Genomic DNA, 23494 nt, shown 5'->3' with positions numbered 1-23494 from the left:
ATGTTTGAATTTTTTTTCTATTTAAATTAAAATTTTTAATTTAATTTATATTTTACTATTTAAAAATATTAATAATAGATGAATTCTATTAATTAGATAAGTTTTAATTAAAAATTATTTCCTATAAAAATTTTTGGAACAAATTTAAATAGAATATTTAGTTTATTTTGATATTAAAACTATTATTCAATTTTACAAAACATGAGTTTTCTATAAATTTATCGATAAGAATAAAAACACTAATATACACGGTACTCTACAATCACTTAAACACTTACACGGGGCGATATAAAACCTGATAACTTAGGTGTTGTCAGTCAAGACAGTCAACCCAAATTCAGTGAGCTTAAATACAGGCTATATTTCAGGAAATTACAGCACAGCTGTACAGTAAAATTCTTGTTAATAAATACCTGAAACAGAAACAGCCACGGATCTTCGTGATTGCTCTGGTGCCACTGACCTCCCCAACTGGGTCCTTTTCAAATTGGCCCTCAAATCTTCCCACTGATGCTCAAAAATGAAGCCAAGCTCGATGGTGCTTTCTTGGCACAATTCTAGCTGAAGACAGCTTATCACTCTACAACACAGATAATTTTGGATCCACCAATATTATTCAGCTGAATCTTTCTCTTATAAGACATCAGTCTTTTCCTCCAAGAGAGAAGATGACGGCAACTTGTTCGCTGGAGCCATCCCATCACACTGAGTTTCATCATCTGTTACAGTTTCAGCTTCCTGCCTTTTTGATTCCTCTAGGACATTCAGAGAAGAGCCCTCAATCTTGTCTTCCTGCATCCCTCCTGAGGAAGATAAGTCCTCTATCTTTTCTAGCATGTTCGCTAGAGCCATCCCACCACATTGAGCTTGGTCATCTGTTTCAGCTTCCGACCTATTTGATTCCTCTGGGACATTAAGAGATGAGCCCTCAATCTTTTCTAACATCTTAGCTAAAGCCATCCCACCAAATTGAGTTTGATCATCTGTTTCAGCTTCTGATCTATTTGACTCCTCTGGGACATTCTGAGATGAACTCTCAATCTTGTCTTCCTGCATCCCTGAGAAAGATACATCCTCTATCTTTTCTGGCATGTTCGCTAGAGTCATCCCACCAAATTGAGCTTGGTCATTTGTTTCAGCTTCCGACCTATTTGATTCCTCTTGGACATTCAGAGATGAGCCCTCAATCTTTTCTGACATCTTAGCTAGAGTCATCCCACCAAATTGAGTTTGATCATCTGTTTCAGCTTCCAACCTATTTGACTCCTCTGGGACATTATGAGATGAGCCCTCAATCTTGTCTTCCTGCATCCCTGAGAAAGATAAGCCCTCTATCTTTTCTGGCATGTTTGCTAGAGCCATCCTACCACATTGAGCTTGGTCATCTATTTCAGCTTCCGACCTATTTGATTCATCTGGGATATTCAGAGATGAGCCCTCAATCTTTTCTGACATCTTAGCTAGAGCCATCCCATCAAATTGAGTTTGATCATCTATTTCAGCTTCCAACCTATTTGACTCTGGGACATTCAGAGATGAGCCCTCAATCTTGTCTTCCTGCATCCCTGAGGAAGATAAGCCCTCTATCTTTTCTGGCATGTTCGTTAGAGCCATCCCACCACATTGAGCTTGGTCATCTATTTCAGCTTCCGACCTATTTGATTCCTCTGGGACATTCAGAGATGAGCCCTCAATCTTTTCTGACATCTTAGCTAGAGCCATCCCATCAAATTGAGTTTGATCATCTATTTCAGCTTCCAACCTATTTGATTCCTCTGGTACATTCAGAGATGAGCCCTCAATCTTGTCCTCCTGCATCCCCGAGGAAGAAGAGCCCTCGATATTTTCTGACATGTTGGCTAGAGCCATCCCAGCATACTGAGTTTGATTATCTGTTTCAGCTTCCGACCTATTTAATTCCTCTGGGATATTATGAGATAAGCCCTCAATCTTACCTTCCTGCATTTCTGAGGAATATGAGGATTTGTCTGTGTTTCCAGATGTATCTTCTGGTCCAATGCTACCAACCTGTGTGTGTTTGGAACTGGTACCAACAACTTGACTTTCTTCACATTCCATGCTACCAACATGAGATTCATCGTTTTCTTTTTCAAACTTTTTTGATTCCTCCATTGCTACTGAGATGTCACAAGAACTCTTCTTAGACAAGCCCTCAATCTTATCCGCCTCAATTGTTAGAGAACATGAAGACTGGCATATGTTCTCCAAAGAATTTTCAGGCCCCGTCATAGGAAAATCAGATACAACCAGTTGGTTGCTACTTTCAATTTCAGACTGTTTTGCTTCCTCTAGAGCAAGCAAGACGCAATGAGAACTTTTCTCATATAAGCAATTAGCATTTTCTGCCTTTGTTTCTGAGACAGATGGCACACAACTGTTTTCCAAAGAAGTTTCATGCACAATTCCACCAACCTCAGATACTATCATTTGACTGCCCTCTTCAATTGCAGATGGTTTTGATTGCTTGGCTACTGAGCTGTCATCTTGGTGGTTCTCAGATGATCTTGCAATCTCAGATTCCTGCACCGTGTTAGTTTCAGGCACAACTCCATCTACCTGAGATGGATTTACTTGAACCTCATTATTAGTAGCAGACCCTTTAGATGTCTCTAGTACTACTGAGAAGCCAAATATATCCTGCTCAGAAGAGCCCTCAACCACTGGTGCCTCTGATACCAAGGAAGATCTTGGCGAAACCATGTTCTCTGATACATTTTCTCGTACCAAAGTCTCAGCATGAGATGCATCTAGTTGCTGGCCTGCTTCAGCTTCTGACCCTCCTGAATTTTGAACTATTATAGAGAAACAAAGCGCACCCTTCTCCGATGAGCCCTCAACCTGATCTTCCTCTATTACAAGAGAAGATGGTAAGGGATCCACAATTTCTTGTACACTATCAGACACCTTCTGCGCGCCCATCTGATCATCATTTTCAACTTCAGATCCCTTTGCTCCCTCTGGCACCACCAAACAGCAAGCCACATCATTCTCCAAAATGCCATTGATGTTTTTTTCTGCTTCCAAGTAAGATTGGGGTAGAACCATGTGTTCTGGTCTAATTTCTGGAATGATAACATTAGCATTAGATACATCCATTTTACTGGCCATTTGAGCCTCAAACCCCTTTGATGTTTCTGGTTCTATTGAGCTGCCAGCTAAACCCTGCTCAAATGGTCTACTGTCCTTTTCTTCCTCCCTTGCCAGTGGGGACGAGGGTAGAACCATGTTTTCTGACAAATCTTTTGGCACAAACACACCAACCTGAGAATATTCTGCTTCGTTACCTGCTTCAGATTTGTGTGGCTCCTCCACTACTACTGAGCTTCCAACAAGATCATTCTCACATGGGCCATAGGTATTTCCTCTGAGTGGAGAAATATTTTGCAGCACAATCCCACCAAACTGAGAAAAAGCATCCTTTCGATGACTGGCTCCAGCTGCAGAACTGTTTGGCTCTATCTTGTTGGAAGAAAACAGATATTTAAGAGAAGAGGCCTGGTAATAGCATTTTATTAGTTACCAACTGAATCAATGCACAAAAATTGATAGGAGGAAAAAAAACATCACACATCAATAGAGCAAGTTGTTAATCACCCACAAAGAAACAACACTCCCACGCATGCACAAACTCCAAAAAAGCCCTTCCTAGATCCTATGTTATTAGTAAAGCCCAATGACCCTCACTGAAAACTGAGTGTTTGCAATGACTAACAGTAGATTTAAAGAACAGGCTAAAACTATCCCTAGACTTCAAGCAAACACAAACTCAAATATAAAACCAAACTGCCCCTCAAGTAATCTGCAAGTCCAGTTAGGCACAAAAAACCATCATAAAGAAAAGGAAACTGCACATGGAACAAATAATGGGCAAGTCAGAAAGTAGAACAGAGAGTTATGACATATAACTAAATGATATGAAACTCTAAACCCTTAAGCAGTGAAATGTTTTGGCAAATGTAACTTTTCTGTAACCAAATATCTAATAAAAAACAAATCAAAGCAAAACCGCCATATGTGGTAACAAGTCACCTAAGAAGAAAACAAAGAGAAACCCCAAATGGTGTTGGAAAAAAAACCAACACCTAAGAGGAGAGCAAAGAGAAATGTCAGATGTTTGGGGGTTTCAATGCAATATTGCCGAGTCTAGTGGACACCTCATTCGAGACAATTTACCTTTAAAAAAAAAACCTCATCCAAGAATTAGAAAGATAAGCAGATGTTGTCCCTGTCTAAGAAAAATCGAGATAAGAAAAACAACAGAATAAAAAACAAACCTCTGATACAGCAGGATCAATTTGCATTTTGCAGACCTCCTCACCCTCCACCTTGGTTATATCAACCCCCGATTGAATATGAGTTTTAGCTTCATCATCTCTGATTTCAAGAGAAGAATCTAGGGACTCTTTCACAGAAGGCTTATTACTGCTTCTAGATACACTATCAGCTACACTTAGGATATTTCTTGAATCTGAATGATCTGCAACAGGAGTAACAGTCCCTAAGGAAAAATAATCAGTATAATCAGGTTTAATGGAAATTGTACGATTGCCAAGGCTAACAACATGTGGAGAAGACTTAGGAGATGCTTTTGAAGCCTCCATTCTGTTTCCAGAGTCACTCCTAGGGTGTTCTGTTACATCTGAAACAGATAGGGTAACCATGGGAGGATCACCACTATCACCAAGAAGACCTTCGGGAGCAGGTCTCTGAGAAGTAATATTGTCCCTGTCACCAGCATCAAGAACTGAATGACTGACTTCCATGTTACTTCCCGTGACTGGGTTTTCAGTGGAAGCCCGTATCAACTCTCTCATTTTTTCAACAGGGCCATGACTGGTCTTGATTTCAAGCATAGAGGGATTGATTTCAGAAGTAGGAGCCTTACCCAAAGCAGGAGTATGATCCCCTTCCATCTTGACACCATCTCCAGACCCAGGCTGTTTAGAATCATCAATTGAACTCCCCATGACTGGAACTGTAGCTTCTAAAATTGACACAGCGGATAGTGCTTTACCCTCTGAGCTTTGGTTTTTTGCCACCTCCACAGACATCTTACTTGAAACAGGGGCACTTCTAACTTCAACTGTAGAAGAGTCACCAATTTTATTTTTTGAAGAGCAAGTCTCAGAAAATATCTCCTTCATCACACGAGCAACATCAGTTACGTCAGCAGTCTGAATTCGGCCAACAGCCAGAATCCCACTAGCTTCTTTTCTTTTTGGATCTTGACCAACTAAAACACTGGGAATATGTGCTTCCTAAAAGTGAAAAGGAAAAGCAAAAACAAACAATAAATATTGAATACGAAACAGCATGTAAACAAAATATAAGACTGATTTACTGTTAAAGAGTAGATGGAACACAGCTAATACAAAGAAAAAAAAATTGCCCTAATATACTTAGGATACAATATAATAGCAATAAATATATTCAATTGTATCAACTCTAAATTGATATGATAGGGATACAATTATATATCACTATGATAGATTGATAGCAAATAATTATATTGTATCGTACCAAATCACCAAATTACAAAATACCTGAACAACATTCTTCAACTCCTTGAGTTCATTTCCTTGCCCACTCCTCAAGGATATGACCTTGCTCCCTAATGAATCTCTGGACTTATTTTGCATTTGCATTTGAGGATTTACAATGGGATCCTGACCAATTGAAGCATCCACAGCAGGTGAAACTGAACCCTGTTTCTTACCTCTTCGTCTAGGTGCTTCCCCTCTGGTAGGAGCTTTATGGCCTTGCCTTTTAACTTGCATGGCTTCAGGAGTGTTAGATTGAAATACTGGAGTAACAGAAGGATAAGATGAAATTGGCTGAGAGCTGGAAGTAATCTTTGGAGCAAGCTGATGCACAGTTTTGCAAACACCTTCTACAGTGGCAGAATGAAGTATTGACTCAGTTGCAGGATAAACCACTGGGGAAGGGTTATCCTCTGAGCTTTGATTCTGGACCACCTCTGCAAAGCGCTTACTTAATTGAGGTGTAGACAGGATAACTCCACTTTCACTCCCAGAAACTTCAAGTACTTTAGCTTTTGAAGAGCTATTCACTGCTGAAACCTCCTTTGTCACAGAAGCTACATCATGCATATCAACACCATGTATTTGTCCAGAAGATCCTGCACAAGCTTTGAGTTCTTCGATTTCAGTATGCAAGATATTATCAATTGTTTCCATCACATCAATTTCAATTCCATTTAGATATCTATAAATCTTACCCATAGATCTGGTAATACCATCATGCGTTGTAAGAGTGCTGGCTGGTTGCCTATGCTGGGCTACATCATCCAAATGCTCAGTTGCTTTTTTATCCTGGCCAACTTCTTGGGACACTTGCTCCTGGTTAAAATCTCTTTCCAGAGCATCATTCTGTTGGTTACTAACCATGAAAATAGCTTTACTTCCTGATTCCCCAGATTTATCCTGTGACAACGTTGGATTGGATTTTGAAAGCTGACTGTCTGAAGCATCTGGAACAGAAGGTGATACTGGCACCTCTTTCTTTCCTTTGCGTCGAGTTGTTTCAGTGCCACTTTGAGTCTTTCGGTTTTGCCCTTTGACTTGCATAGGAACTGAAGAACTAGGAACTATGGATTGAATGGTAGGGGAGATAGAAGGGTTGGGAGGGTTTGGTTGAGAATCCAAAGCAGTCCCAGGCCCAGAATGATGAGTGGCTGCACTAATACCCTCTACAGGAACAGCAGCAGCAGGAAAATTAGTAGGATGTTGTGGCATGGGAGCACTAGAAACAGTTCCACCCATGGCAATTACTGATGGATTGACAGATACATTCTGTGATTGATCATTTATATTTGGATCAGGAACAGCAGAACTTGAAGTGGTGGGTGAAACAGCCACTTGATTCTTTCCTCTGCGCCGTGGTGTTTGAACTGCACCTTGAACCTTCCGTCCTCGACCTCTTGATTGCAATGGCACAGAAAGGGGAGCAGTAGTGATTTGTGAGCTAAGTGCAACAGAAACTGGAGTGGTTGGCTGAGCACTGGGAGCAATCCTTGATCCTAAATGAGGTGTGGCTCCACTATTACCTTCTAAATTAAGAACAGGAGAAGAATCAAGAGGAGATGTTTTTGAGGAGCCAGACTCTATTCCCTTCTGTAACTCCACATCCACTTTGCCAGTTTCAGGAGGTACTGAGAGTACCATCGCAGCTGGAGATTTATCTGAAGTTGCTCTTCTCGGCCTTCCACGCCCCCGTTTTGATGGAGGAGTTACCTCTTTGCTCTGCTGCAGCAGGAGAGGCTCCACAGGAGGTGGCAGCGGTGGCAGTTGTGGTGGAGCTTGAGGTTCTGTGCAACCAATAGCCAATAAAGACCCACTAGCCTCTTTTGGCAAGTTCCTCTCTCCTGTTTCTTCTTTCACCTTAGGAGAGTCTGGAGATTCAGCCTGACACATCTTCTCAAATTCCTCTTCTGTCCATTGCTCTTCATAAGAGCGTACCTAACAAAGTGAAAGACCAAAATTAAGAAAAAGGGATAGTGAAGGCATAACAAGCTGACATGTTAGATGGCACATGCTATGACCACAAGAGTCAAATATAAACGATAAACCTCTCTAGCTCGTTTGCCCCTTCCATAATGTTTAGTATCAAGGCCCCCAACATGCTGCCCCTTATGCTTCGCCCCTGCATTGGATTCTGCCCCAGCCTTTGGCATATCATACAACTTCATTGCTTCATAGAGTGCTTTCAAGTCATCATCTGTTACAAGCCGTGAAGGCAAAGGTGGTAGAGGTTCCAAAGCATCCATCCCTTGACCCGATAACAAACTCTTCCATGTTGCCTGCAGAATTAGAAGTTTTATTTAGTTGATGAACCAGAGCAGTTAAGCCATGAAGGCAGGCATATTTTAACCATACCATTTCTTGATCCCGCCTTTGTTTGTCAACTGATTCAAATACATCAATCTCTGATTCACTGCCAACGTAAGTTTTAATAAATATGAAAATTTCAACTTGACAACATAATTCAACAAAAAGGCAATGCAATTGATAGCACAAATAATACAGACCGCTTCCCAAAGTAAAGTAGGCCAAAATAGGTACATCAACAGGGAAGGGATTTCAGGATCAACAGGGAAGGGATTTCAGGATTCCATTGTATTCAAATTTCAAATCCAAAACAATAATTAGCCCTTCCAAAAGGACTGCTAAGATGGCGACTGGTGATTAAACATGGCCTTTAAAAGTAGAATGATCAGAAATAGTCACCGAGGAAAAATTCCTCTTATTTAAGTTGAAATGTTATTCAGAAAGCTGCACTTATTTACATGAGTACCCCCACTTTTTGAGACAGTGAATTATCTTAGCTCTACAATGACTCACCTTTCTTTTTACCCAACATAACGTATTACATAGGAAACCAGAGGATACATCTTATTTGCTGATAATAATAAAAAGGCTTTACAGTCCCACTGGGTATCAGCTAGAGAAACTAATTTAGAAGCCCCAGAAGCAAAGCAACATAAAGATGCAGAAGGCACTAATGCCAGAGGCCTCTTCATTGATCAGATACGATGAGATGCAGTGAAAGGAAAACACATTTGAGTCTATCATGGATCATTTATTTCTTATACGAAAATCTTAATTTATTCAATCATGGACAAAAAGAATAGATAAGTGAATTCAAAAATAGTTTGTTTACATTGAAGCCTATACATCATTTCCAGACAATTTCTAGCCACCCCAAATGAATCATATTTTTCAACTATGTGGACAAGCTATATATAAATTCTAAAATAGAAATGAGCAGCAGCTTGTAAACCATACTATATTATGTGGGTTACCAGTCACAAGAAAATAGAATGCTGACTGACAAATACAACAGCCTTTGAAAAGGATTTACCTGCGAGCTAAGAGATCATTTAGAGCATCATCATCTAAAACAGGGGCAGCCTCCTCTTTCTTGCATTCACGCAGAAGGGACTCCAAGTATTCCCTTCGATCTTCTGCACTGTAAAAACAAGACAGAAATTTCCCCTGGAGCATCAGTTAAAAACCCTTTGGAATAATTTTAAAGAGCAAGCACTTGAACAAATATTTCCGTTAACCTTGTATTATTGTCAAAGAAACCAGCAGTAATGCTCTGATTGGCAACTCCCAGTTTATGCTCAGCAGAAGCTCTGACTTGTTCTTCAACAGTTTGGACCTTATGACAATTAAAATGGTTGAAAACAAGTTAAAAATTAAAAAACATACATCACCTTCCACAGTCCTTGTGAAATTCAAGATCCAGGGTTCACAACAAGAGAAATCAGGCATTCCTAGCATTCACCATTTTATTTTCCTCTTGATCTTTTTGCTTTGATTCTTGAACTTTCAAGCCCAAAATCAATCTAATGTTTAATTCCCCAATTAATGAAAAATCATTCAGAAATTATGCCAATTTACTCCCTTTAGAAAAACCTAAAAGGAAAGATGAGAACAGTGTATTACCAATATTTAGAACCTATGATCAGGCCCTTTGATCAAGTATAATTTAGATGTCGAGAAGGCATAAATGGAAGCACCACAAATACTTCTATAAAAAAACATGAAACTTCCTACATGGATGCTCATTCCGCTCCAGAGCATCGGCATTTAGACACTGCTCTGAAAGGAGGAAATGAAGGATACCACCAAAGACATTCTAAAAGAAAAATACAGTATGGCCTTGAGAAAGGACATTGGGGGGGGGGGGTGTGGGGGCGGGCCGCATCTTCTTTCAAATCACATAGCAAACAAAAAAAGAAAGGGAAGAATAGGTATTCAATACCTAAGTAGTTTATCAACTCCTTGATTCTTTTTTGTTTTATTTAGGTTTTCCTAGGGACTGGCAAAAGTACTATTTGTCATCTGATGCATTCCAGCAAAAGAAAGAAATGGCATTTATGAGATCAGTCCAAACCCTCAGCTGCCATTGTGAAAGAAAACTATGCTGGTACTGATCATTTTCAAGTCTCGTGGGGCCATGCACCCAGCCTCTCCGGTTTAACATTAATTCATTAGAAACCAGAGTCAGTTATCATAAAAAAATCTCAAATGTTCACATTTCCAAAATCAGAAAATCAATATGCACTAGCCTGAAAAGACAACAAGAGAAAGGAGAGAATTACTGTTTCAAATCGAAGAACAAGCACGTCCCTCTTCTGGCCAATCCTATGAGCCCTTGCTTGAGCTTGAAGATCAACCTGATAAGGTACCAACATAAACTAGACCAGTTTAGAATCAGTAACCTAGATAGAAAACAAATCAAGGTGTTGCAACTTCATTTATGACCTGAGGATTCCAATCAGTATCAAATATGATCACAGTATCAGCAGCTTGAAGGTTCACTCCAACACCACCAGCCCGAATGCTAAGTCCATATATTTGAAATGTCAGGCTTATGTAAATTAATTAAACATAAGCATGAAAACACACAAGTATTCAATATGCCAGGGCACATCAAAAGGTTTTTGAGATTTAATGTAATTTACTATTAACACACAATCATAGTAATAAGAGTGAAACAATGAACTGTACAAGCTCCACTGAAATGCAATGTCTCGTTGCATAACCAACCAATCAACCATTTCATTTGCATCACAACCATTAACAAGACTAAAAAATCCCTACAAGTGTGTGCACGTGCCAAATGGTTACAATATACATGGATTACCTCCTCCAATATCCCATCTCCATGTGCACTCTCTCTTTTAAGAAGGAAGGAAACACAATGCATATTATTAAACATCCAGAAACCAAAATTTCCTACCTGCAATATGCCAACCTTCACAATAGATAAATAGCTAGACAAACAATGTCTAGTATAATTTTGACGTTGGAAATAAAAAAATTATCCCTCATCTATCTCAACCTCATCCAATTTTCTAACCTTGGCATGACTACTATACTACCATGCCTTGGTAAACACCAAAAAAGAACCTAAATATCAAGCATACATGACACATGACTCACCAGTAAAAACATAAAACAGGGAAAATCTGGTTGGTTACAAAGAAATATCTAAATATCAAGTATATATGAAAAAAGGATCACCTGAGCAAGAAAATAAAATATGGAGAATCTTGTTGGTTAAAACGGTCAATGAGCGAACCACGGTCACCTCCAGAGGTATGACCATCCAAGCGAAGGTATCGATACTGTTTCCAAGTGAGATACTCCTCCATAACATCAAGCAGCCTGGTCATTGTGGAAAAGAAAAGAACCTGTATGGATCCAGCAATTGGCAAATCCTCAATACTGGAAAATTAACAGATTCAAAACTAAAGCCCATGGTAATAGGAGTACTTGAAAACCAACAGAGCTTTCATTTATGAAGAAAACAACATTGAGATGTTTAGCATGCATTTCAACAAAATTAAGAAAAAGGTAATGGGAAAAAGTCTAGAAGCACCCTAATATTCACCCTACAGCAAAATGGTTATAATCCTGCCAGGTACTGGTTCAATTTACTCAAGAAACAAAATAAACTTCTAGCAAACATTAAGTGGCAGATTTAATACAAGAATACCCATACCCGATGGTCTGTTGCTTTCAATTTGGGTAGCAAACGATCTAGCATCTCAAGCTTTCCACAAAGCCTAATAATTGGTGGCAGAAAATGCTTAGGTATCAAAGTATCAACCTACAAAAGGTAATTTCATATTGAGGTTAATGAGAGAAGAAGCAAACTGATATCAAAATGGACACATAAGACCTTTAACCCAGATTCAGCTCCCAAAAGGAATAATAAAAAGGGCACGGGAAGTATTTTCACAAAGAAAGACAGAACTCATCATAACAGAATTTTATTTTCCTTCTTCCTTGAGTATTATATCAAGATTCAAATAAGTCAAAATAAACAGAAAAAGAGAATGCCTCATCCGCATGAAGCTGGCTAAGGTATGGGTGATTGCATATGTTACGAAGCTCCATAACTGAGTTGTGCACTGTTCGAGCCTGCAAAAGATGGGTCTTCTACAGTTAAATAATGGTAATAGTTTTTAGCAGTTACTGTTCATGAAGGACAACCATCAAAAAATGAGGGAACAAAATGCATGAAGGAGACCTTTGAATTTCCAATTGAACCAAGATTCTCTTCTACTCTCTTCATAAGAAGCTTCTGATATGCAGAAGCCTCACACCGAACAAGTCTCTCAATCTTCTCAGGCAGTTGATTCTCAACCTAACAAATGAATTTGAGAATGCAAGCAAAGATGTGAGAATAAATCCCAACACCAAATGTTTCATGTCTAACAAGAAAAAAAAATCCCTTGTGATATTTGCTATGCATGCATTCAGATGCGCCAGTGTATGTTATACAATAATTTTAAGGACCTTGTGTTTCAGTCTCCGAAGTACAAATGGTCGAAGAACTTGGTGGAGACGGTTTATGATCAACAAATTTTCCTCCTCGGAAAGTAAGGCCTACACGTGCAAACAGCCAGTGATGGTTATATAAGAAATTTGAGAGAATATCAACAAAAAAAGCACTCAATACAGTGAAACATCTTAAAAAAAAGAGTAGAACAGGTCAAATGGCTTACTTCATCGGCTGAATTGTCACCATTACTCTCAAATGGTTTGTTGAACCACTGAGAAAAATCCTCTGCTGAGTTAAATATGTTAGGTAGCAAAAAGTTGAGTAGTGCCCACAATTCCTCAAGATTGTTCTGCACGAGAGAACAATAAAATTGAATTAGATAGTAAAATCTGCGGAAAATTATCAAAGGAGGAATGTACAAGGCATGATTCTGTAACAAGAGAAGACACTTTGCATATGTTAAACCAATGCACTCGAAGAATATAAACAATCAATCCAAGAAATAGCAGAACTGAGGGGGAAATTTTGTTACCTGTAGTGGTGTTCCAGTTAATAACAACCTGTGAGAACTCTGATAATGCCTCAAGTCAGCATTCAATTTGCAAGAAGCATTCTTTATGCGATGGCCTTCATCAATTATTATATAGCGCCAATGTATCTTGCTCAGTTTCGGTCTATCGTGTTTGTTCATCAGATATTCATACGTTGTCAGAAGGACATTGAATTTTTGATGCACAATCTTTTCCCTGAAAAAAACAATGATTGCACTTACACTTCCAATTCAATAATCCAGACTGCAAAAAGATATGGAGAGTCTCATTCCCATTTGTTATTACTTAAATAGCCTGCGCCTCTCCTCCGGAGGCCCAGAATAGACAATTTTGTGGATTCCAGGTGCCCAGAAATTGATTTCAGTCTCCCAGCCAGGTAAAACTGAAGAAGGTACAACCACCAAGAAAGGCCCTCTATCATTTTTTGTTTCCATCAGATAGCAAATTAGAGAAATAACCTACCAAAAGAAAAGAATAACTAGATCATTGGCATATACAGCTAGGAAACAGTATGACAGTAAATAGGAAGAAAACTGATCTACAAACAAATAAATCATACAAAAACTTAATACAAACTGATGTGGAAAGTGATAGCTGGTTATATGTGGGCCTTAGAAAATTGATCGAACATGATAAGTAGCTGCCACATTACTTCGTAAGAAATTTTTGGTTGATATGTTTGTTTGAATAGTTTTTAGTCAGAAAGGAAAAGGAACTAGAGTTAAAATACAATAATAATAAAAAAAATAAAAAAATTGTACCTGAACAGTTTTTCCAAGACCCATTTCATCAGCAAGAATGCCATTCAAATGATTGTTGTATAGTGAAACCAACCACCGTAGTCCATTCATCTGATACCTGAAGATCAAAACATCAACTTAAGAAATTTCAAACTGGAGAACAACAGCACAAAGTCTAACCTGAGTCTGCAAGAAGGATCATTTGCATCTGATCTATTAAACAACCTAAAAGATTCTTATCACTACACCCAATGACCCAATAATCTAATAAACAGTGATGCACACAGTATTTGAGCAACATGGGTTCTACTCACTCCCTTAATGTTCCGCCCAGGAGACATGTTGGCTGTTCTGCAATGCTTTCTTTTACACTGCACAAAATAATGTCCAATGTAAAATACTGTAAAATAACATAAAAATTCCAGAGTAAAATACTTTAGAATAACATAAAATTTGAATTGTAAAAAGGGAGAGACGGGGGAGTAGCCTCGCAAGAACTTCAATGTCAAAAGACAACCTAGTAGCTCCACTAGTAAAGAACATCATGACATTTATAGGTGCGCAAAATAGACAAAAGAATTAAGAACAAATGCTGCCTAGAGCCCACAATATACATGATATCAAATGGTAAACTTAATCCACTCCCTTTTCATAAAAAGATAAATTCTTTAAATGTCAAACAAAAAAAGTTATGAAAGATAAAAAGTGGCATTCATACCTATGAGCCATCAAATAGTACTTCTCATTGCTTTCCATGTAATGCTGCAAAGTAGATCAAAGAGATTAAATGAGAAAAATTAAGCAAGCAAATATAAAATCAAGAATGCGCAAAAAAACAAAATAAACTTGAGAAAGTGCACATCCAAGCAGCTTGCCTTGGCCTGGTCACTTTCATCTTCATTCTCAACAGAAGTTTCATTCTTCTCAACAACAGCAGCATGCCGTGACTCATCCATATCATTCTCAAATCGGCTTGCCATAGACTTAGCTTCCTGTAGCTTGGATCCCAGCTTTTGAAGATACTTCTCCGTCTCTTTCAGCAGTTGCTTAACACGGTCTGATTTTGCATCCTGTGCAATAGGCAAAAGGAGTGAACATAGGATACCAGCCTCACATCAGAAAAATTGGCAAGCCAGATCTAACCTGCACCATTCGCAGATACCCCTCAACATCATTGATTTTCAATAAATTAATCTTCTCACGCTGGATTCTGTCAATCTTCTCCCGATGGGTACGCTCCTTCCTTTTATGGAACTCTTTGACATATTTATTGAAACCTTTCCAGCGTTCTCTCTTAATCTTAAACACATCTTCCAGTCTTTCCCTAAATTGAGGTTAACAAGCAGGGCAAAAGAAAGAAGGATATTTTATTTAGTGCAAGCCATTAGACAGAAGATAAGCATCCAACACAAAGCATTTAAAAAGAGTAAAAAAAAATATTAAAAGGTGAGGAGGGGGCAAGTGCTCTAAATTAACCGCAAGAAAAACATACTTGTGAACTTCTATCTCAGCAAAGAACTCCTTCTGCCTTTCACGTATCCTCTTTTGTCGTTCTTCCTTCATTTTCTGCTCATACCTTTCAAGTTGTTTGATCCTCCTACCATGCTTATGTTTCTTATATGATTTCAAACGATCCATGTCATTTGTGATGGGCTTAAAAAAATCATTGAGAAAATTACTGCCGAAATTCACACAAAACAAGGTGTCAAAGAAAACAATATCTAAAATGACACTAAGCAACTAAAGCAACCAGACATGTGGAAAACATCATGGTCTGACTGCAAATCATGATAAAACATACACAAGCTAACAAAATATAGCAAAATTTGGGAAAATCAATCACCTCCTTAGACGGCGTTGAAGCTCCAAGAGCTGAAGCTTTTTCAATTCTATTACAATTTTGGTTTTTGCAGATATGTCTTCAGACGAGCTAACAGTTTCCTGTACCGCAAATATAAGAGGAGGGGAACAAAGTGTGTGAGCAAAAACCAGCCCAGAGGAGCAAGAGAGTGCAAGAATTGGTAATGACAATAAGATGACAAAGCACCAAGCAACTAAGAAGAATCTCCAAACAAACCTTTAACTTGTCAAAACAAGTTGCAATTCTTTGTTTTGTTTTCTGCTGTTTTAGAACCCAACCTTGCTCGGTTAAAAGTTTCTTCCTCTGCTGATCCATAATCCATTTCTCTAACATGGTGTACTTTGGAGAAGGTGGTGAATCAGTAGAAGCGGCTGACTTATCATCATCATCTTGTTCTGTTGTAAAAGAGATGTCATTTCTTAACGAAACATCAACTGAAACAACCTTACACGCATCTAGAGCGTATCTTGTTTGAAATTCGAATTTTGAATCATCTGCACACAACAATTAACATAAGCAGCATGAGAATCACAAAAGCAGTTCATAGGATATTGTTTGTTCTAGAAAGCCAAATCCCGTGCTAAGACAAGTGTTCTGTATCACATCTGCATCCTTCATTTGAGCCACCATGTGAGATCATTGTCAAAGCCTGAATTAGGAGCCCAATGCTCATTTACTGAAATGTAATAGGAAACATTATGACCAGATTTGTTACCTGAAGCATTACTATTGCCAAGAATGTGAAACTGACTAGGAGCATTATCTTTTCTGTCTGGAACCAATCCGAGCTGAATGGAGCCGGATGGTTGGGATTGACTGCCAATTCTAGTCCAGCTAACTGCCTCAGGGATTGCCTGCTTATTTATGAATGTTGCAGAAGAAGCATGGTCAGTTTTTCCAACTTGAAGAAAGGCATTCCCCATGCTGTCCACAGGGTTACTCAAGGGTAAACCACCCCTTGCTGAATCAGGCTGCTGCATTGCAGTGGTGAAAACTGCCTGTGATTCCACTGCTTCCTGCCTTTGTATTTCAGCATCCAGTTTCCTTGTGGAGTACAGATATTTCCTTTCATCTGCAAGCATCGAGGGGTCAGAAGGTAGACCACTTTTGTCCTCCATCATTTTAAGTTTATCAGCTTCTTTGGATGCACAGTTTTCATCCAAGAATCTTCCCCCCAAACCGGGAAGCACTTTATCAAATTCCTTTGCATTATTCAGCCTTCCACATGGCATTAAAACTTCAGGAATATTGGTTGGCTCATTAGAAGATTGTGCCTTTCCTTTATGATCAGTCAGCTCTTTGCGAGGACCATCCAAAGTGCCACCTGATTATCACCAAGCAAAAGATAGTTGCTGAACAACAATAACAACAAAAATAACAACAAGAACAAAACAATAAGGAGAAGGAGAAAAATTAAATACATATAGCAAATAGATCAAGTGGAACTGATCGTGAGACCTAGTCTAGGCCAGGCTTTCACCTCAGGACAGATGCATGATGCCTAGGCCACAGCCTGGTCCCACCCATGCTTATAAAGCCCAAGGGCTGTCTTAAACACAAGTTAAGCCAGTGTATTACATATGTTTTCTTAGCGCAAAGGAGGCCAGGCTTTGCAGAATTTTGCGAGTCAAGGCCAGCGATAAACTTGGATAAACAAGCAAGATTCCTTTTCCAAGCCCTAGCATATTAAGCTAGGTCCACTAGCATGGCCAAGTAGAACTGCCCATGATCATCTTTAATCATGAGTTCTTACCATCTTTAGGAACAACATTTCCAAGTGCTATATCCAGATGAAGTTTCTTTGGCGGCAAAACATTTCTGCAACACAGAAACCAGGAGGACAAACCAATTAAAACCAGCAGAGCAAAACAAAGGCTTTCTCAGCATGACTCTGCATCTAAAAGGAAAAGTACATGCTCAGGGAGTAGTGCTATCTACCTGAATGCTAAAAAGACAAGGCACTGAGCTCTGAGCTGTCTCAGCTGTTGTTCATTGAAAGGCATGCCAGGCGAGACAGAACCCTGGGAAACAGGAGATTTTCCAACATCTCTAGGAGGTGTTGATCTAATCATTGTCAATTCTGAATTACTAGATTGCCTGCCACCCTGGTGATGAAAAAGAACATATAAAAAGAAGAGGCGGCCTAATACATAACATATCAGAGAACAGAGTTTCATACTCGGAACAGAATATGGTGAAATCAAGATAAAAAATGATGCATGATGAGACATTATATTTCATAATCCTAAAAATCAAGAGATCAAACATCAAATGCTAGACCACTGCAGATAGAAAATGAATTAACACTTACTAGTCTGGCATTGCATGTGCTGTACATCACAAAGCAAATGAAAACCAAAACAGAGCTAGGATAAAGACTATCATTCAACAGCAATCTTTCATTATGTCTAGAGAGGAAAAGTCATAATGGTTTTTTTTGGGGGGGGTGTACCTGGATAATCTTATTTGACTCTGCAAACATGTTTGAACTTCCTCCATCATTTTCTAAAATCTTTCCAGTTGAAAGTGAAGTGGGAAAGTCATCCACACGGTTAGCAGAAAAAAATCCTTCTGAGGTTTTCTCAGCAGAACTAGCTACAGCACCCTTTGCCAATCCATGTTTCTGATGTTCAGAACCACCATATTGCACTAGACCTGCAAACCCTGGCTCCCCCATGGGCCCTGCTGGATACGAAGTGGCAGGCATCCCTCCATGAACCTTGCTAAAAGCACCTAAAACATCAGTAATACCAAGTACCAGATCACTAATCACTAATCAATGAGTTACTTAAATAAAATGGTCAGAATCTTTCATGAGAAATGCTCGAACCCCATAAAACATTATCCATTCCCTGGTGTTCCTTGCAGTAAAGAAGAAAACATCTTTCCAGACAACCAAAAAAACAACTAAACAAAAATGTTATCAATAATATGTCCTCCAACTAAGTGATTCACTTTTTAAGTTTTTGCTCCCAGTCTTTGAGCATGGTTAAGATCGGAACAAATCCTGCTTTCCCCATCAAAAAAGACCAAATTTATGATTTCTATCCAACCATATTCTTTTTATTTGATAGCATATTTTAATCCTTACTTGATCCAAGAGATGAAATTGCTGACTGCTGCGATGGAATTTCTGCTGTTGCATTACCAGAAACAGCATTCGAAGAGAACCTCGGAACTTGAGATCTTTCAAGGGATAACCCTGCTTTGTTTTGATTCCACATACACCTGGAAGTGAGACTTTCATGTGCAGATGAAAGAGAACCCCCTTGCTGTTGTCCTGCAGACACATAAGAAGATGAAACTTCCAGCTGACCACTACTAGGAACCTTATTAAAGCTGGTATTTTCACCACCTCTAACTGCATAACTCCCTGGTGAGTCAACCTTGTTCATTTTCCCCTTCCTTGGATTAACTATGGTATTGCGAGGATCAAGTTGTTGGGGATTGTCAACATGCATTTCTAAGTGTAAAGATGAATCACCCCTCTTCCTCTTAGCAACAGCCTTTTTACTATCCTTCTGATTCGCTCCTCTTTCTTGGGATTGTGAATTGGCAGACCTAGTGTCCAAACTAGAAGGACTTTCATGATCAAATGACTGGCTGCTCCTTTGAGTTCCAGATCCTTGATAATAATCATGGCCTGCGCTACTTGGGCCAGCAGGGGGCCTACTGGAAGCATAAGGATCAACTTTGGATATCTCATTTTCAGCCAATCCAGCTTTAGAGTCTTTCCCAACTCCAACTGCCTGTGAAGATCCTGCATGAGGGTATACCCGTTTCTTAATGATTAATTCAATATGCTACGCACTAGCACAATAAATACAGTAAAACGATTCACTGGGCAGAATGGAGGCAGTATGAACAAAATCATGTTACCCCCATATTGTGCAGTCGAAGAATCCCCCATTTGAGTTCCACCGGTCAAAGGAAGGCGCGATGACCTCAAAGCTTCAATATCAAGACCATGCTGATTGATGACAGTCTCCATGGCCCTTGGTTTAAGAAAAAATATGTCAGAGAAACAAATCCACCACAAAAAGTTGAGCAAAGAAGAATTTCAACTAAAGAGTTGCAATGTTGCCACAACTATGATGATGACATAACAAACTGAACTGGTGGAATACCAGGTAAGCAAAAAAAAAACACATAAAAAGTTAAGAACAGGTAAACCAGAGAGAGACCAAGAACAAATCAGAAAAGAGACCGTATAAAATAACCTGGCAATCCAATGGCAAATTGTGTGACCAACTCGCTGCCATATGGTACTTGACTACAGATTATCTAGTAACAAAATATTCATGAAGGAAGCAGTCACCGGCATCAAATATTATTCTATTTAAGTTTATTTTTTTCAACATAGGAGCACAGTTGTGTTGATAATGCAGGGTTCAAACTAAAGTTTAGTGTGAAACGAGAAAACTGGGACTTAACAAGTTGCGAAACTCAAATAAATCTTATTTCCTAGCCATGCCAGTGGAACCTTAATAACCGAATGACATGTTAGAAGTCGATTGTTAGGTACATGGACATCACTTCCAAAATCAAGATTTTAAAAAGGAATCACATCATAATCTAACTATATAAAGAAAGTATATAAAACTCATGCCTTCTCGCAAACTCAATTAGTATTAATTATCATCTCAACCGATATAATTTAATAAATCCACCCAAGACGAGACAAGAATAAATGTCTAACAATCCCAGAATCATTTACAGTGAATAAGCTGTCTCCAGTATCTAAGAAACACGGCATCTTTAAAAACAAAGATAAAAACCAAATGCAACCAAAATGTTTCACCTTGATATTACTTGATACGGCATGGAATGTTCCTTCCCGCTTGATTTCATGTGTTGCAAAATCTAAAACACACAAATATAATAAGTATGCACATAATTACCACCACAGTTCAAACATAGTAATAAAAATAAAATTTTATTTGAGCGCAAGCCACACACCACATAGAGTTTTGTAGCCAGTTTCGCGGGCTCATCTTTAGAATCTTGAATGAGTTTGTGTAGAAACTTAGCAGCCTCCAACTCCACATTTTGTGAAGATTGTGAAGACGCCATCTCATTTCAGCTACAAAAATTAATTAAAATTAAAAAAAGGCTAACTATTATAATTAATGAAAAAATTACACTAGAAATATCTCAAAAAAATGTACTAATTGAATTTTCCCACTTGTAAAAAGATTCAAAAGAATTCAGCTTCATGAGCGACGATTGGCTGGAAAATTCAATTTTAAGGAAAACTATTTTTGCAAGAGGGGAAAGAAAAGTAGGCGATGAAAGACTGGAAAAAAAATGAAATTACGAGATCGTCGAATCCGATTAGGGAATTAATTGCAGGAAAAAGATAGCAGCAGGGAGTGAGCTACATAGATAGGTTGGTACTTTCTCTCAAATGGTGAAGTAAGTTTGAAAACGACGTTCGGGAGCTGCTGAATTAGGGCGGGAAATGCTGTAAAGGAGACTGGGAAGCGTGACCCACGCGCTAGAGAGTTGCCATGCGATTGGTCGGCGGCGCGTGTATCTCACGAGCGGAGATGAACCCGCGGGAAGAAACGGGCAGAAAACGATCTGGTTATTGGGAGAAAAGGCAGCAGTCACTGTTGGATTCTTTGGTGTGGTTTCTGGTGGAATTTTGCTTCGTTTCTCGGCCTGATTTCGGGTTTTATGGTGGGATTTGGGTTGAAAGGAGGCTGTGGTTGCTGCGCCGCGGAGAGAGAGGTCTGGGCTGCGATGGTGTTTTGGTGGTGTGTTGATTGATTAGGGAAGGCTGATCGGATGGGGCAGATGGCTGTGGGTGTGGCTGGAATCCGTGGTGGAGTTCGGTGATGGTGGTAGACGGCTGCCGGCGAAGGGCATACTGTGTGGTTGGTGGCAGCGGCGGCGCTGGTATGTTAAGGAGGTTGCCTAGGTTTTGGCCGTGGGAGAATTTTATGGCGGTCTGTTTTCCTTTTTTTTTTTTTTCACTGTTTTCTTACTTTCTAATTCCTGCTCTCTTTCTCTTCCTGCCTGTCTTTTTTCCTCTCCGTGCCCTCCGCTCTCTCTTTCTCTCCGCTCACTCGTTCATCTCTGGTTACTTACTTACTGTTTCACTCTATAATTTTTTATTATTTTTTTTTTCTAACTTATCCCACCAATCAAAATAAAACAGATGAAGATGTCAAAAATTATAATTATAAAATTAGCATAATTTTCTTGGATTGCATAAAAAGATATTTTGTAAAAGAAATATATATTTAAAAATATGATAGAAATTGGTGGTAAAAATGAATTATAACAATAATAAACCTTTTAAAATAATAATAGTAAAAGTAAAAGTAATAATAAAAAGGTATTATATAGGGTTTTTGGTATTGGTTTACATTTTCTTTGTTTTTTTCTTTTTTTTTAATGCCAATTAATGCATGTTATAAAGATATAAAGCAAATTCATTTCATCAGAATTCTAGCTGCAAAAAAAAAAACTATGTCTTTTTAAAACAACCATTCATCATTGTGTGTTTTAAACATGATAATTGTTAAAAGTAAAAGGAAAATTACTGGTTAAAAATTAAAATAATACACGGAGAAGGGGTAAAACTAGGAGTGAGTAAAAAATTAAAAAATTGATTAAACCGAGAAAATCAAAAAATAATAATTGAAAAAACCAAACCATAAAAAGAAAACTGATTAAACCGATTAGAATTTAAAAAAATCGATTGGTTCGGTTTGGTTTCGATTTTATAAACCTGAAATCAAAAAAACTAAACTAAACCGAAAATAACCGAGTCAAACCGAAAAAACTTGTTTTTATTCTAAAATAACTGAACTGAATCAAAACCGGTCAATTTGAAATCCAAACCAAAAATAACCGAGCTAAATTGGAAAAAAAACCAAGTCAAACAAAAAAAATTGATTTTTATTCTAAAATAACTGAACCAAATCAAAACCAGTCAGTTTGAACCGGTTTAGGTTAGGTTTTGATTTTAAAAAAAAATTAATTTAATTTATTTATTTTATAAAAATCAAACCTGAAAATAAGGCTATAAAAAAATCATCAACAAAATCGTGCTACCGGTAAAGTTAGAAAAGAGTTAAAGGAAACTGGGGAGTCCTGTTTGATGGGACCGGTAAAAGTGAAACCAGATTACCCTGTTTGATGGGACCGGTAAAGTGCAACCAGATTGCCCTGTGAGATGGGACTGGTGATTGAAATCCAGATTGCCCTGCCCTGTGAGAAGGGACCGGTATGCAAGGAAATGGTGTCCCATTGTTAGGGACAGAATTGAGTTAATAAATGATTTAATCATGATTAAATAGACGCTTAGTAAATTATTTAAAAATATTATGTTGTTGTAATACTTGATGTGCAAAAAAATAATTTGCTTTAATTTCAACTAATTTCCAGGATCAAGACCATCGGGTAGACTTCGGTAGCTTGGATATTTCTCTTTTGTATAAGTTAATTATGTAACGTTTGCTTTTCACATAAAGTGAATTCTGAAAAAATATTTTTTAATATTTAATAGTATAATAAAAAATAAGTTAAAAAATACTTTTCAGTATTTGGTTATGTTATAAAAAATAAATTAGAAAATAACTTATTAATGTTTTATTTTTTTCAAGTTTATTAAAATAATGAGGAACAAATCTTACAAATTAAAAAGTTAAATGATAATGAAATTGAAAAAAAATATAATTTCATAAATTATCTCAGATAAAATAAATAATAATCAAAATAATAGAGATTAAATAAAAAATAAAAAAATTGAAAGATGAAGAAATTAAAATAATAATAATTAACATTTCATAAATTATTTCAAATAAAATAAGTAACAATTAAAAGAATGAGGATCAAATTTGATAGATAAAAAAAATTCAATAAAATAATAATAAGAAAAAAACAAATAGCAATTATAAAAATAAGGACCAAAGATAATATAAAAATTAAATTTTAAGAGATGAAATTAAGAAATAAATATTCAAAACAAAATATATATAGCAATCAAA

General features: G+C 37.9%; 1 protein-coding gene across 9 annotated transcripts; it reads right to left on the bottom strand.

Annotated features, from left to right (window-relative positions):
* Window positions 1–190: 190 nt before the first annotated feature.
* LOC133697524 (chromatin structure-remodeling complex protein SYD-like) lies at window positions 191–21568 on the bottom strand. Of its 9 annotated transcripts, none has more exons than XM_062120146.1 (36): window positions 20892–21568; window positions 20454–20577; window positions 20296–20357; window positions 19374–19489; window positions 18586–19254; window positions 17947–18227; window positions 17433–17599; window positions 17248–17312; window positions 16210–16818; window positions 15711–15988; window positions 15477–15574; window positions 15126–15311; window positions 14777–14957; window positions 14509–14703; window positions 14352–14395; window positions 13948–14004; window positions 13655–13751; window positions 13179–13351; window positions 12875–13088; window positions 12566–12691; window positions 12357–12446; window positions 12088–12204; window positions 11898–11978; window positions 11557–11664; window positions 11076–11245; window positions 10314–10392; window positions 10151–10225; window positions 9107–9204; window positions 8902–9009; window positions 7917–7974; window positions 7610–7840; window positions 6260–7499; window positions 5565–6169; window positions 4907–5279; window positions 4296–4519; window positions 191–3516 (listed from the first exon to the last, which is right to left on the bottom strand). In XM_062120146.1, the coding sequence occupies exons 2-36, from the start codon at window positions 20565–20567 to the stop codon at window positions 634–636; spliced, it is 10272 nt and encodes a 3423-aa protein (XP_061976130.1). In that variant the 5' UTR covers window positions 20568–20577; window positions 20892–21568; the 3' UTR covers window positions 191–633. The 9 variants fall into 9 exon arrangements, with proteins under 9 accessions (XP_061976130.1, XP_061976131.1, XP_061976128.1 ...); XM_062120147.1 differs by having other exon boundaries at window positions 4296–4498; XM_062120144.1 differs by having other exon boundaries at window positions 4296–5279; window positions 18586–18774; window positions 18850–19254.
* Window positions 21569–23494: the final 1926 nt, after the last annotated feature.

This window comes from Populus nigra, chromosome 6 (assembly GCF_951802175.1).
Source record: "Populus nigra chromosome 6, ddPopNigr1.1, whole genome shotgun sequence".
NCBI classification, from domain to species: Eukaryota; Viridiplantae; Streptophyta; class Magnoliopsida; order Malpighiales; family Salicaceae; genus Populus; species Populus nigra.
The sequence above is the reverse complement of the archived record's forward strand: the minus strand, read 5'-3'. Positions and strand labels throughout refer to the sequence as shown.

Bases quoted from the DNA above. Each gene is read 5' to 3' on its own strand.
- LOC133697524 (XM_062120141.1), bottom strand. From the start codon at position 20,567: ATGGCGTCTTCACAATCTTCACAAAATGTGGAGTTGGAGGCTGCTAAG. The intron at 10,393-11,075 runs GTGATCCTTTTT...ATATGGACTTAG, and splicing joins TATTTTATTTTCTTGCTCAG to CATTCGGGCTGGTGGTGTTG. The intron at 9,010-9,106 runs GTTAACGGAAAT...TTGTTTTTACAG, and splicing joins TTCTTTGACAATAATACAAG to TGCAGAAGATCGAAGGGAAT.